General features: G+C 40.4%; 1 protein-coding gene across 1 annotated transcript in view; it reads left to right on the top strand.

Moving 5' to 3' along the window:
- Nucleotides 1-14,619, top strand: part of chsy1 (chondroitin sulfate synthase 1) — a 48,934-nt gene extending 34,315 nt beyond the window's left edge. The window contains exon 3 of the mRNA XM_060884280.1: nucleotides 11,771-14,619. Within this exon, the coding sequence (XP_060740263.1) occupies nucleotides 11,771-13,366 (1,596 nt within the window). The 3' untranslated portion in view covers nucleotides 13,367-14,619. The remainder of the gene's footprint in view (nucleotides 1-11,770) is intronic.
- Nucleotides 14,620-15,342: the final 723 nt, after the last annotated feature.

Below are 15,342 nucleotides of genomic sequence, written 5' to 3'. Positions count from 1 at the left end.
TCATTTTCAACCTACATTAGTCTCACATCACACAGGCACATAGAATCGGGCCATTTTTTACAAGTATGAGTAAATGAACACGCTATTTCGACGGCTTAAAGATTAAACAAGGTTCATATACAGAAAGGAACCAATTGCCTTGTAAGGTGGTTCTCTCAGAGTGATTTTACAACCGCTTCATCTTGGATGTTTCTTCTGACTAAAGAAAGTGGTTCAGCCCTCATCGCTGGTCCATGCTTGGGTTTGTGTGGAAAGCAACAGCTGTAATCTGTCCTGGACCTGTCCCATACTGTTTAAACATCCGTTTGTGGCGCTCCAACTTTGGTATGTGCTAGGTCTCTAAAAGCACTTTTTTTTTTTTTTTTTTTTTTTTTTTTTTTTTAAATATATAAAGCAGACTGAGTGGTAGGAGTTGTTTAGGGTAGAGACACATGCAGACTGATTACATATAATCAGGCCTTTTTAAAACACCATTCTCCTCTCTATCTTTGTCTCCATCTTTCTTTAAATTATATTATTCCTATATAAACTCTCACTGGTACTTTTTTCAACACCACCCATCCATTTCCCCATTTTCCAACCAACCCCCCCCCAGCTGTTGTTGCAGACGCTTGTGGATGTTTCTTCGTGCTCCCTTTTGATTCGTTGTCGATGCGAACTCTTCAATGTTTGCCGAAGTGGCGTAAACATTCATTAGGGACGACAATGTTATAGGATTTGTGGTATTAGACCGATGTGGTGTTTTCTCTTCCTCTCTCTTCTCACCACTGTGGCTGAATATCTTTAAAGTGGGAAAGAGGAGGATTGTGGGATAGACTTCTGTCAGAATTGATAAAGCAGTTCTCCCTCAGTACTATCTTATCTTTTGGCTTGTCACAGCAGGTTTCCATCAGAGGGATTTCATGTAGATATTAGCACTGGTATTTAAATCTCACTCCATGCTCGCTGTTTGTTTGAACAGCAGGATGGCAGGAGAGCAGTACAGCTGGACAGATGTGATGAGAACCTGATTAATCCCTGGAATTAAAATACCAAATGGGAAATCGCGGCATGATAAAAGAGCAGTTTCCTGCTATAGTCTTGTAGCTCACTACAATATTTCATATTAGAAAGGATCTGGATAGTTTATCAGTAAAAGAAATTCTAAAACTCTAAAAATTCTAAGATTTTAGGTGGTGCATGTCATTTTGAAGGGAAAAAAGTTTATATAAAGTAGGGCACTTTCCAAAAACGCTAGTTTAAATGGTTAAGTTGAGTCTAGCACCACAACATGTTTTACTTAATTTTTTTTTAGTTGACTTGTCTGAAAAGGTAAGGTTAAGGTGCTTTAGTGCGATCGTATACAAGACAGTGTAATTTAGTGCGGCAGCTCTCAGCAAAAAGAGCATTTGTAGATATCACTCACGAGAGAAAAGGAAATTAAGACGCTAAATATGAAAGCTTATATTAGAACAAAAAAATAATCAATATAAAAAGGAAATGTATCCCTAAAACAAATCTTTTTACATAAAGCAGGATCTCTGTGGTAAAATTTTCATGTAATTCCATCAAAGTGTTGTTTTCATTGCTAAGGGACATTACACACAAGGTATACAGTCTAAAACTGAACAGGTTCGGACTGACGATCAAACCAAAAGAATGTAATGTGATGCGAATTTTAGGCTTTCTCTGGTTAATATCAAATATTCTACATTAACAGGTATTTTGTGTGCACTCGCAGCAGTCACCAGCAATTAACCTGTAAATAATAGACTGATGACAATCAAACCTCTTTGACGTCCTTTCAAAAGCACTCGGTTAGACGTGTCTGGATGAAGGACGTATAATTCCGCGAGAGTTAAAAGGGAAAGACGAGACCCGGCGTCAGATTTGCCTAGGCTGTTCGTACATTTTCCATGATTGGTGGTTTGGGCAAGGCACATGCCTGACTAGCTCTTTTATTTCTGTCTCTATCTCAAAGTATATATAGCTATTATTTATACCTGCAGGGTTTTTTTTTTTCTTCTTTTTTCAGTCCATGATTGTGTCTAATGCATTTCTGCCTTGGTTGGCTTTCATCCTTTCAGATGACTGTCCTTCATCTCCATCTGAAAGGCATCATGGCCCTCTCAGACAAAGGACTGGGCTGCAGATAATTAGTTTTTTTTTTTATTATGACCTCTGAATGGCAGAAGAAAGCTAATCACAAGTTGGTTACACAATTTAGTGGTTTTGTTTGTTTTTAACAGCACATTGCTGTGAAATGACTTAAAATCACTTCCTGCCTCTATTATGTTGCTCGCTTTTAGTCTAAAAGTTCTGGTTGATTTTCATCATTTGGAATGGAACATCACACAGTGTTAAATACAGTTGTACAGGTTTACATAACCTGAAGTCTGTAAATGTCTGTCATCCCCTTTCGCATTCCTAGTAAGAAGTGACTCTGACCATGCTTGATTCTCAAACAATGTAATTCAATAATAGTGCGGTTTGGGATTTTTATTTACTGCTGGTTCTTTGGAAAATCCAAACCAGCTGCTAACTGTTTTTGCTTACTGTCTCTTTTTTGAACACAGAGCTCCATAGCACCTTTTCAGTGCAGGTGCTTTTGTTTTATTCCATGCTCTGATAACCAGGTCGTGCTCGACTCACTCGAATCCTGGTAAGTATCAAGTTCACCGTTTACTTCTCGACCCATTTAAACATAACAACTTAAAGATATTGTGAAAATTTGAAAAGCTCATTTCAATCAGATGTCAACGAGGCTATTAGTGTCTGTTAGACAATGGTCACAATAGTGTTAGGGATGACTGACCTAAGGTTTCCTCCTCTTTTGGAGCAGACTGGAAGCTGCTGATCGGCATCGGCCCACCATGGTAGCTCCTGTTCTCTCAACTTCCTGTTCAGCCCCTTGATCTGGAATCCCTGCAGTAAGCAGGCTTGCCAGGGTTAGTAATCTAACCCTAAGCTTGTAGGGAGAAAGCTTTCAGCACCATCCCACCAAGCCAGCCCTTTTTCTAAAGACTTCAGCGGTTCTGTTGAAGGGCTTTTTATCTTCGTTTCCCAAAGACCTAAGCAGTGCTGGCCAAAGCCCATGGGGCTATTGACAGTGTTTTCTTTGTTCCAAAGATTTTCTTGGACTGAGAGGATCTGTGTACCTGTGTTCTTCCTCTGTAATGTCCTGACTAAGAAATGATAAGCTGCTGCCAATCTGTTCAGTGCAAATATGCTTTCTCTGATGGCTTGTATAAAGCGAGTGACCTTATTTGACCTAATTCTAGAATTCAACACTAAAATACAGCTATTGTTGCATGAATAAGACATTGGCAGTGTTTGTCAGTGGTGTCTGTTCACTTTAGTACACGCTAAAGCACAGAATCAGAAACTTTCCCTTTACAAGAGAGGGGATTTAGATAGCAAGCTTATTTGTATTGGATTGTGTGTTTTAGCTGCGCTATCTCGCAAAACTGTCTGTGTCGTACGGAGTTATCACACCGTCCTGCCCTCGGGAGCCAGCCTTACTGACCAAGTGGACAGCGGTGGCTTGCGTCATCCATTCGTGTGAATGCCAAAACTCATAAATGGTGCCAGGAATCTCTACTTATCTACACCAAGAAGCATTCTCAATCTGTTTACTTCAGACTGGATACCAGATAGGGTCTATGGGACAAGTTAAAGACTTTGAATTGATTTGTTTTCCTTTAGTGATTGGCTGATTGCACTGTCTATTTGTTTTTTTTTTCTTTCTTTGACACGGCTCAAATGTAAGTACGTCAGTATCTTCTGTCAGTCAACACTAAATGGGCAAAATGGGCCTCGTACATGTGGCATACCCTTGAGACCAGAGTCCTGAAGCTGATAGAGTTTCAGCACTGTGTAACCCTACAAGAGGGTAGTGTTTCTGCAGCTGCACTCTGGGGCTTATCAGTGTGTTGCTGGTTTATTTAGACCAAATCCTCACTGGTCACTGTGAAGTAGGACAGATTACTTCCCTGATTTGATATGATGTTGTTTTGTGTGAATGCCTTCCATGTCTGGTCATTTTCCCTTGTCCATACACACCCTTGTTGACTCAGGACACGCCTGGTATATCAATTAATGTACTGATATCAGGTGTACTTGATCCTATGAATATATGCCCTCTAACCCTTTTGTTAGAGGGCATAACAGGTGCAGATGATCCATTTCCCTCAAATTGCGATGCACAAAACAATGGGTAGATTATTCTGTTACATCTCTGCTGCCATACTTTTCTTTGACGTTCTTTGTGTTAGTTTTTTGCCCCCGCCTACTGCCACAGTGCAGCATATTCTATTAAAAATTCAGCTGGGAATGAGAATGTACACCTTGTCTAAGTGCTGCCGCTGTATTCAGAAATGAAACCCTATCCTGCTGGTGCCACTCATCACTCCACTTATCACATCAGCATCATTTGTGTGGGTTTCGGATGAGGTCTTGAGTAACAAGCACTCCATCAAAATAGAGAGCCTGTTTTTTTTTTGCACATTAAATATGAAGCATTCAATTATACTACTGTCATGCCTTTTTTTTTTTTCCCTCCATATTAAACCAAATTTTGTTGACTTCTGCAGAGCCTTTCCGTTAACGGTTCATTACACATTTAGAAATGTCTCGTCAGCGAGACCTTTCATAATAGGGTGGCCAGGTTCAATCCAATGCTTTCATTTAAGTGTTAATATAGAGTGGGCAAAATACTAATTCCACATCCATCATGACAATGTGGTTATTCCTGTCTACAGCCTGTGTCAGGTCCTCATCGGGCAGGTAAGGGGAACACTTAGGAAACACTTGTCATCTAACAAATTACAAAAAAGTCATAGCTAACATAACATTAAGCTAAATCAAAGTTTAGTCATTTTACAAATTCACTATGGTTAGCTAGATGTAGCCAATATGAAGCTTCAATCAGTCAATATAGTTCAAAGTTTTCTCAGTGTGCGCTCAACTTTATGCACTTTATCAGGGACACTTTTTGAAATTTCCCAGAAATGTTTTATTGAAACTAGTGTATTGAAGAGCGTTTAATAGATGAATTAGAAGCCTTTATTATGTCACGTATACATTACAGCACAGTGAAATTTTTTCTTTGCATATACAACATTGAAGGTTGGGGTTACGGTGCCGGGGCAGTCATGATACAGTGGAACAGAAAGGGTTACAGGCCCAACAGTGGCAGCTTGGCAGTGCTGGGGCTTAAACCCCGATCCTACGATGAACAACCCAAATCTTTAATCACTTGAGACACCTCTGCCTGCAAGTTGTTCAGTTTTGGGTCATGTACTACTACTCATAACACTAAGTACTGCTATTGTAAATAACACTGACTAACCCAACTGCTTCAACTGCACCTAACCTCTCACCACTGTTAGTGCATGGCTCTTCATTTCATCATCACTCACCCATCTGTACTATACTGCACATCTTCCCCTCTCCAGAACACATTTGGCTTTTTCAATTAAGGAGCTGCTTGCTGTCTACCGCACTCAGAATCTATGTGCACTGATGTATTCTTCATCCCTAGTGTATGGACCTTAAATAATCAGGTGAGAGTCAAAGCCATCAATTTTCTATGGCCTTGCCTTCCATCTGAGGCAGTCTTTTCTTTAAAGAGAGACCCTGAGGACTTCTTATTCTCTGTAATGATCCGTTGTACAGGTGGTGACAGCTAAATCATTGGTTTTTCATTAAAAGCCCATCTCTCTCCCTAAGGTTTGATTACAGTGAATGATGAAAGTTGTCCAAAAACAAAGGATCCAGCCATAGAGTCGTCGTTTAGCAGATTTTGGCTGACCTTAAGCTGAAAAATAAGAAACTAACCTCTTTTCTTTTTTTTGGGATGAACGTGAAGCTTGGGAACTGCTTGGTGGGATTCCCAAAAACAGACATAACGGCGCATATAAAATGATGCCTCTGTAGAATAATCCCTTTTGATATGTGCACTTTCCAACATCTTCCATTTACTATACTAAACATGCACACAGAAGTGCATAGCCATACAAACCATGACATGACTAACAGCACACTGGAAAGACCCAACGGTACAGCTTTGAGAGATTAACTTCACGGCTCTGATCAGCTGTGTCTTTTGTTGCATAAAATGTCAAAGCTGTTTGCTCCAATCATCCGTCATTGTGCATTAAAAGTTTATAATGTGCAGGTCATGTAAAAATTGTCACCACACATTTAAACCTAGAATTTTAAAAACACGTACTAGTGTTCACTCTCCTAGCTCTGGATATGGTTAAATTTTATGTATTTGGACCAAGGATCTTATTTCTATATCTGGTGACCAAAAATATGCAAACATGTGACCATCACACCCATATGTGCTTGTTCCCAAACCGGTTGCCACATAGGTTGACGTGCACACAATTGTGTATGTCTTTGTATGGTGTAGCATTAATATTTCCCTTCACAGGAGCTAAGAGGCTCAAACCTGTTCCAGCATGACAATTCTCCTTTCATAAAGCAATGTTTACAAAGACATGGTTTGCTGTGGTTGGAGTAGAAGAACTTGCGTGTCCTGCACAGTGCCTTGACCTAACCCCAATGAACAACAACATGAGCCTGAATTCACTACTGTTCTTGTCGCCGAACGAACACGCATCCCCACAGCTAATTGGAAAAGCCTTAACCCTGTAATTTAGCACTATAAAATAGTTTTTCCAATAAATAATGTTTTTGTTATTGTGCCTGTGTGAATAAATTAATGATAATTCCAGACTTCAACAAATGGCATTGTGTCCAGTTTATTTTATATATTTTATATTTTTTTATATATATATATATATATATTTTTTTTTTTTTTCTTCATTTCTCACAGCCTGTTTTATCTTGCCTTAAGCCTGACCCGGGGTGTTGTGCTATCACTGTGACAAAGCATTGGCAGAGAAATTCCTAATATTATTAAGAAGTTATCAGTTGTGATAGCAGAACTATGAAAACATCATGTCTGTTATCAATCTGCTATCAGTCGGCATGGCAAAAGAACGAAAACATCATACCTGGGCATGCTGTGACTTTTGTGGCCTGGTGCACAGCACTGTTACTGTCACCATGCTGAAGTGGAAGATTTTCCAGTAACCTAGATTGTTGTCCTCCTCTTATACCACCATATTTGATCAACAACAAAAAAAAAAGGTCATGTGACCAGTGTGCAGAAGTTTCTAAAACTTTTGTCCTGAAGCCAGGTTCACATCATGGAACACTCCTTCCTTAAAATGTTCCATAAAAACAAATATACTTCCCTCTTGTATCCATTGTCAACAACAGCATAGGTGATGTATTAATGTTTCTATAGTAACAATCAACACTTCTGATCTGTATCAAGCTTTCAACAACACTGTCTTAAGTGCGAGTTTATATTCTGGTGTAACATTTGGTACAGCTCCTAATTTCCAGTCTGTTGTTGCTCAGATGTTGCTGTTTGGAAAACTTGGTTGCATACAATAATTGTGCAATTTTATCATCTTTCTTACAAGCAAAAGTGCAATTTTGTGCTGTGGGCCTCCCTCTGTGACTCTTTAGAGTTCTGCTTTTATACGTAGCCTGAAGCTGTCGAGTGTTTACTGTCCCATATTGTTTAAGGTCAGCATCTTGACAGAAATCACTAATTTTAAACAAGCACAAGGGGTGTCCTCTAAATAGCACTCATTATGCAACAGTGGAGCCCATTAAACAAACGTTTTTCAATTAGTTTGCCCGAATGGCAGTGATGTGTTTTTCTGTAACAGATAAATTGTGGTTTTTCACTTCAGTGCTTTACCTTCAGGCTGAGGCACAACACCGGAGCACCCCTGAAGGATCGACCTCGACGTAGCCGTGTCCGTCACTGAGCTCTGATTTATTACAGCCTTGCCTAAGCCCTGAAATAACATACACAAGGTTTAACACGTACATCTAAAAGGCAGCGTGCAGCGAGCCTGACAGAGAATTATAGCCTAAACATGAACATAATTTGGGGAAAAGAGAATGTGCCTAATGATGGGGTTTTTCAACAAGAACCTTTTTCAAGTATAAATTTTTTTTTTATGGGTTCTTTTGAAGTTGGTATTTTCCAGCAAAGGAGGGAGAAGTGGAGCAAAGGAACTTGTTCTGGTGTCTTGTTGAACACGAACGCTGATGACTAGGATGATTGTCTTGACTAAATCTGTAGACAGTGACTTGTAAAAGTTGGATGATTGCAGCATCACAGCAGGAACAACTGCTACTTTGAGACTATATTTCTAATTGAATGAGGCACAGTTGCATGTTGTGTAATTTTCGTTAACACATTTAAGTAATTTCCCCTAAAATCTGTTTCATGTTTGTGCCACTCATTGAGGAAGTCACAGGGTTGTAAGTGTGTTGTCTATTTGTACATGATGTGTACAACTTCTACTGCTAATAGTTACTGTATGTGGCATTGTAACAGTACCTCAGCAGCCTTCTGAATAGTAAAATGTTTCCCAGTACTCAGGAAAATTAGGTAACCCAAACATCCCCTCTACTACTGTGTTGAGCAGAAAAGCATCGGCGAACAAAGGAACGTTCAGGTGGATCTGCGACAGTAAAAGACCACGTCAGGTTCTGCTCCCATCAGTAACACATCAGGCTTTCTGAACATTTGGACAAACCAGACCTGAGCTTTTTCCAGTCTAGGTTTGGTGAGTTTGTAACCTCGGATTTCCTGTTCCCGTGTTGTACACGTCTGCATTTATATTGTTTTTCTGTTCACTACAATTGTGACTACTTGAATTACTGCAGACTTCCTGTCATCTTGAATCTGTCTGGCCATTTTTCTCTAAATATTTCCTCAACACAGCTTGTTCCGACTGCAGAATTGCTGCTCGCTGGATGTTTTTTTTTTTTCACACATTCTGAGGAAACACTAGAGACTGTTCTCGGTGAAAATCCCAGAAGCAGAGCTGTTTCTAAAATACTCAAAACAAGCCCATTTGGTACCACCAACCATGCTCATGGTGTGACTTATTTTTCTTCATTCTGATCATATTTGTGAATAATACCTTAAGCTTTTAGCTTGTATCTGCTCGTTTTTACACATTGCACTGCTGTGGTATGAACGGCTGATTGGATTATTCTATGGATAGGCAGGGGTACAGGTGTTCCTATAAAAATTTACAGCGAGCCTATCAGAAAAGCGTTTCCCATATTTTTAGAGTACTCAGAGTTTGTGTATGGAGGAATGTAAGGAACTGCGTGTGTAGTTTAAAAGAAGTAAAGGTTGCTGTTCTTGGCTGTATTGGTGTATGGTTAATTAATAAGGTCTAATGTTTACCTAGATGAATTTGGAAGAAAATGCAATGCTTCTGCAAATCTCCTGTAACTAGTGCAAATGATTTTCCTTTCATGTGCTTCCTCATTTTACCCCATTTCCCCATTCAACTAGCAAACGTTATTTATAGTCTGCTTGTTTGTTGTTTTATATGAGAACAGAACCTGAGCTGCTTCCTCCCTGACTGAACCCAGACCTCTTATTTGAATTTCATTTGCAGTACTTCAGTCATTTCCAGTGTTTGGATTAGACCACTTTCAGGCCAAAGCACACCGGCAAAAAGAATTTAAGATGATATCGATTTATTCTAAAACGTTCTGTTCAGAAAACATGTCTTAAAAGATGGCAGCTTATCGAATTGCCTCCTGCTGCCAAAGCCTGAAGTAAACCGAGGAACGAAACGATCTTTTATTATAAGCTGCTTCATCAGGTTGTTGTATCTAAGTGTATCGGTATACCCAGTAAATTACTTCATGTTTAGATTAAAGGTTACTTTTATTTTTGTAAATGTCACTAATACTTTGGCATCTTTCTTTGGACTCCGCATCAATAAACCGAAAGCCTCTTTCTAATGCAGCGTAAAATCCTAACGCCGTCCTTTTTTCCTCTAGCGACTTTCGCTTCTTCATCTGTAGGGATGAAAATGCTTTTTGGCTAGCAATAAATTATTTTGTTAGGCACAGTGACTTTTGAGGCCGATGTTATTGCAGCGCCTGTGAATTCGTTCTGTCTTTTAATCATAAGCAACTTTACAGCCTTTCATTACAGCAGTGTTCTTCATTGCAGGAGTATATCTGCTGTCTAAAGGTGACAGTTTAAATATTTTCATAAAAAATACTTATGTTGACCATAGGATTCGAAGGTATTAAAAAAGTCTCAAAGTATCAGAAAGGATACAGGCAAATTTAAGCAAGGAAAAACATTACGAGTACCCCTGGGTGCATAGACAAATGCTCAGATTAAAGTTTTAAGAATTCGTTTTTTAAGGGAAAATCCGCGCACACGTGCTGGGAAGCTGCTATAATGTCAGAGCACGTACATGTTCTCTATCGGGATGTACTGAAACCATTATAGACTGAATACTTGTACAAGTTCTTGTTTTTTTTTTTCTTTTTCAACTTTTGACACTGATATAAGAAGTATCCTAGTTAGCATGAAACAACCATGGATGTCGCATATAGCGCTGTTTCTCCAGGTTCAGTACTGAAAGGCATATTTATACTCCTTGACTCCTTCTTGATGATGTTAATTGATTTGTGTCTGAATTCCTTGTGGTTATGGATCCAATTCTGGCTGAACATCAAGAATAACAAACTCTGAAAGAGCTGCTGTTTTCTTCACTCAGCCACTGGTGTTGATGCCTAGCCAGCATTTTACAACCATGTGCTTCTATCAGAGGAAAACCCATGTTGCTTTTTAGTAATCACAATGTTTTATTAGCTTACTCGTGTTGTCTGTCTTGATCTTTTTGGCAGGGTATTTTGTGTTAATTTGTGTAGTCTTATGGCGCCAACTATCTTTTTTAGCTTTCTATAAGTGCTGTATTGAATCTAGTTTTCTGCCACCTCAGATGTCTTAGCAGCCACCTGGTTGACTATTACCTGCACATCTGGCTGTATATTTTGAGTAACGCACATACATAAATGAGATTGGTTTGTGTTTCCTCACCTGCTACTCAACATTCTTTAGCACAAAGTGACCAGGTCACAGTCCATGAGAAGTTGTTCTAATGAACTATGTTCGAGTAATCGAGGAAGCAAGCAGAGGTCGGCTAATTGGAGCCGTCGGCCTCTGTTAACTGAGCAGACCGTAGGACGGGCCAGATTACTATTTGCTTCCACTCAGAGACCCAGCAGGTGGCCCTTGACCTAGGGTACTGGCACCAAATAGCTTAAAACTTTATCCCTCTCTAGCTTTGTGAGTAGACAGTGGATTTGGGAGCACTGCTGGAGTCCAATTTTCACGTTCTTTTACAGATTGTGCTGTAACTTTCTTCAAGAAAATGGTTCAGTCCATGGGGAAAGAAGCTGTAGTCCTTTTCTTGTGCTATATAAAGCTCAAGGGCCTTTGAAGGCCAAGATTTCACACTGAGCGCTTTAATTAGGATGGTGAATTGTCAGTTTGAGACTGATGACTTCCAAGGCTTTTGTTTAATCCTCAATCTGCCCATGGATGTCCATGTAGTTCAGCAGTAATTGGTGGAATATGACTAATGAGCTTAGCATTGCATTGATTTTTTTTTTTTTTTCTCCCTCTGTGATGCCTTTTGTCACATTTCAACAAAAGTCTGTTTTTCACAACAATGGAGATGATGCATTTTTCTGATGCCATTTATTCTTATTCAGTTTTGTCATTGTTAACAGTTCTCCAGTTGTCATCTTCAATTTACATTGGTTTTTGCTTCCATTGTTTTACAGATAAAGATATCAATAGATAAATGAATATAGGAAATAACAGGAAAAGTCTGTTGAACTTATCTGTGATATTCTTTTTCAGATGCAGCAGCTGTTTTATGAGAACTATGAGCCGAACAAGAAGGGCTACATCCGGGACCTGCACAACAGTAAGATCCACAGAGCCATAACACTCCATCCCAACAAGAACCCGCCTTATCAATACCGGCTGCACAGCTACATGCTGAGCCGCAAAATCGCAGAACTGCGCCACCGAACCATTCAGCTCCACCGAGAAATCGTGCAGATGAGCAGATATGGCAACATGGAGGTGCATAAAGAGGACTTGCAACTCGGCATGCCTCCCTCATTCATGCGTTTTCACCCACACCAGAGGGAGGAAGTGCTTGAGTGGGAGTTCCTCACCGGGAAGTACATTTTTTCTGCCTTGGATGGGCAGCCCCCACGTCGTGGCATGGACTCATCCCAGAAAATAGCACTGGACGACATCATAATGCAGGTTATGGAAATGATCAATGCCAATGCAAAGACGCGAGGGAGAGTCATCGACTTCAAAGAGATTCAGTATGGCTACCGGAGGGTTAATCCAATGTATGGAGCCGAATACGTGCTTGACCTGTTGCTACTTTACAAAAAGCACAAAGGGAAGACCATGACGGTACCTGTCAGGAGACACGCTTATCTTCAGCAAACCTTCAGTAAGATCCACTTCTTGGAAGAGGACGAGATGGATGCTCAAGCACTGGCTGCACGGATCAACCAGGGATCAGACTCGCTGTCCTTCCTCTCCAGCTCCCTTAAGAAGTTTGTGCCTTTCAAGCTTAGCGGCTCAAGCGCAGACCAGCAAGAACCCAAAGAGAAGAAAGTCAACATTCTTGTGCCGCTGGCGGGACGTTATGAGATATTTGTACGCTTTATGGCAAACTTTGAGAAGATCTGCCTTATTCCAAACCAGAATGTCAGGCTGCTGATTCTCCTCTTTAGCACAGACAACAACACTGAGCGCATGAAGCAGATCGAGTTGATGCGAGAGTATCGTTTGAAATATCCCAAAGCAGACATGGAGATCGAGCCCGTCTCCGGCCCCTTCTCCCGCGCCCTGGCCCTGGAGGTCGGCTCCGCCCATTTCAGCAACGACTCCTTGCTTTTCTACTGTGACGTGGACTTATTGTTTACAGCCGATTTCCTCAAGCGCTGTCGTGCAAACACGGTATTAGGGGAACAAACCTACTTTCCGATCATCTTTAGCCAGTACGACCCAAAGGTTGTCTACGCGGGAAAAGTACCAAGCAACAACCACTATGTGTTCACATCCAAAACAGGTTTGTGGAGGCACTTTGGCTTCGGCATTGTCTGTGTGTACAAAGGAGACCTGGTTAAAGCGGGTGGCTTTGACGTCTCTATCCAAGGGTGGGGAATGGAAGATGTGGACCTCTTTAACAAATTTGTCCAGTCAGGGATTAAACTGTTCAGGAGCACAGACACTGGCATAGTGCATGTACATCACCCTGTCATATGTGACCCCAACTTAGATCCCAAACAGTACAAGATGTGCCTGGGCTCCAAAGCTTCATCGCATGGTTCAACACAGCAGCTGGCTGAGCTGTGGCTGGAGAAGAATGACCATGGCTTCCGAAGGATCTCTAGTTCAAACAATGGCTCAATGAGGACAGCATAGGCCCTGCAAGCAAGGACCTCTACCTGCCTGTCTTCCTCTTTATGGTGTTTTCAGCTACCTAATTTATTTTTTCATAAAAACAAAAGACTTCTGTGGATATATTTTCAAATATCTCCTTTTATAAACTATACAAAAAACACAAGAACAAAGACATTATCAGTGCCAGAAATTGGTTATAAAATGGACCCTCAAGCGTTGAAAGATCAAAGTGTGTTTTTCTTTCACAAACCCAAAAAAGAGCAGCATTGTATTTATGGCACCTCATGTGAGGACGCTAAGTATTCTGTGTACCTCAGTGATGTGCACATTGTGTGTGTGTGTGTGTGTGTGTGTGTGTGTGTTTGTGCGCATGTGTGCGAGAGGAAGGCTCACTTTAATGAGGGTCTGACTTCAGATGTGCAAACGTGGTGTAGAGGAACAATTTAATGTATTATTTGTGAATGTTTACAGGAAGCCTCACAAGTGTTTGTTGGGAAAGCTGACAAAATAACTAAATTATTGCAACTAAGGGCCATAAACCATGTCTGCATTTCTGTCGATCCCTATTTTCTTCTGTAATGACACTGTTTTTGTTTGTTTTGTTTTTCTTTCTTTTATTTTTTGAATTGTTACTTATGTGAACAGAACTGCTGGATCTAGGTTTTGACTTTCCGACTCATTCCCGCTGTCTAATTTATTGAATATGCAGTCTTGTGTAGCGTTATCAGACTGCCATCGTGTATATTAGATTGTATTCGTTTGATCCATCTCGGTCATCGAGTTGTTCATTTGTTTTTCTGATACTCACTTAATTTGGTTACCAAAGATTTTTTTGCACAGTTGCTGTAGGTGTGTTTGTATTCAGGCAGTCATGAACATTAGGAATGAGGTACTGACAGTCGGTTTATTTACAATGCTCCAACTTTTTTCCTAGTCAGGTAGAAATAGTCACAGAGTTGTTGTTTTTTTTCTCACCAAATCTGCACACTTTTTTTTTGTTTGTTTGTTTGTTTTTGTTTTTCTTCTTGTTAGACCTTTTAATATTGTAAAGCAATTTGCAGGACCTTGATCGATCATTCCTCCATGGAGGAGCCATGCTGTGTGGCGAAAGGGATGGGAGTTTGCCCATCACCTCACCTTTGGGACTCATGGACTGCTCTTCCTCAATGTTACACACCATCTGTTTGGGGCTCATTTTGTACTTGTTCGGTTAGCCCCCATCCAACTGGGAAAAAGGTTATATATTAATAAATGGAAAAAAAAGTTTGTTAAAAGTTGTCTTTTGTATGCAGTATTCAATGTAATTGTTCTCAGGGATGGACAATATCCCTGGTGCAAGGTTTTAGCAGGTAGTATATATTTTAAGTAAACTATTCTAAACTCTCTTTATGAAATTAGTTTCATTTGGTACACTGTGGTACTGTGCTTTTTCCAGATCAGTCCCACCTTTGCTGCTGTAAGAGCCTCCACATTTCCTTAGAGGCTTTCCCTAAGTCTAGGGAGCATGACCATCAAACCACCACAAGAGCATTAGTTATGTGCAGGAATCTCGACGACTTCTACTCCAGCTTCACGGATCTTGCTTTTTGCACAGGAGCATTGTCATGCTGATGCCTCTTAGTTCCAGTCAAGACAAGCTGTGATGCTACCAGGGTAGAACCATCAGGTTTCTTTAGGGTAGAACCACATATGGATGTGATGGTCCAGTGTGCATTTGTTAAAAAAAGGAAACTCGCCTTTATTATATAATATTCACTGAAACTTGGCAGCACACTGAAGCTTTTTTGCCCAATGGTTAAGATGCTGGGTCAAGGGTTCGAATCCCAGGTCCACCAAGCTGCCACTGCTGGGCCCCTGAGCAAGGCTCTTAACCAGGGTTGGGTATCAAAAGAAATTTTCCGATTCCGGTTCCAGTTCTGCCTTATGATTCCCGGTTCTGATTCCGAATCCATAATAAAAGAAATGTGAAAAATAATGCACAATACTTAAACAATTCC

This window comes from Tachysurus vachellii, chromosome 1, assembly GCF_030014155.1.
Source record: "Tachysurus vachellii isolate PV-2020 chromosome 1, HZAU_Pvac_v1, whole genome shotgun sequence".
In the NCBI taxonomy this organism is placed as follows: domain Eukaryota; kingdom Metazoa; phylum Chordata; class Actinopteri; order Siluriformes; family Bagridae; genus Tachysurus; species Tachysurus vachellii.
The sequence above is the reverse complement of the archived record's forward strand: the minus strand, read 5'-3'. Positions and strand labels throughout refer to the sequence as shown.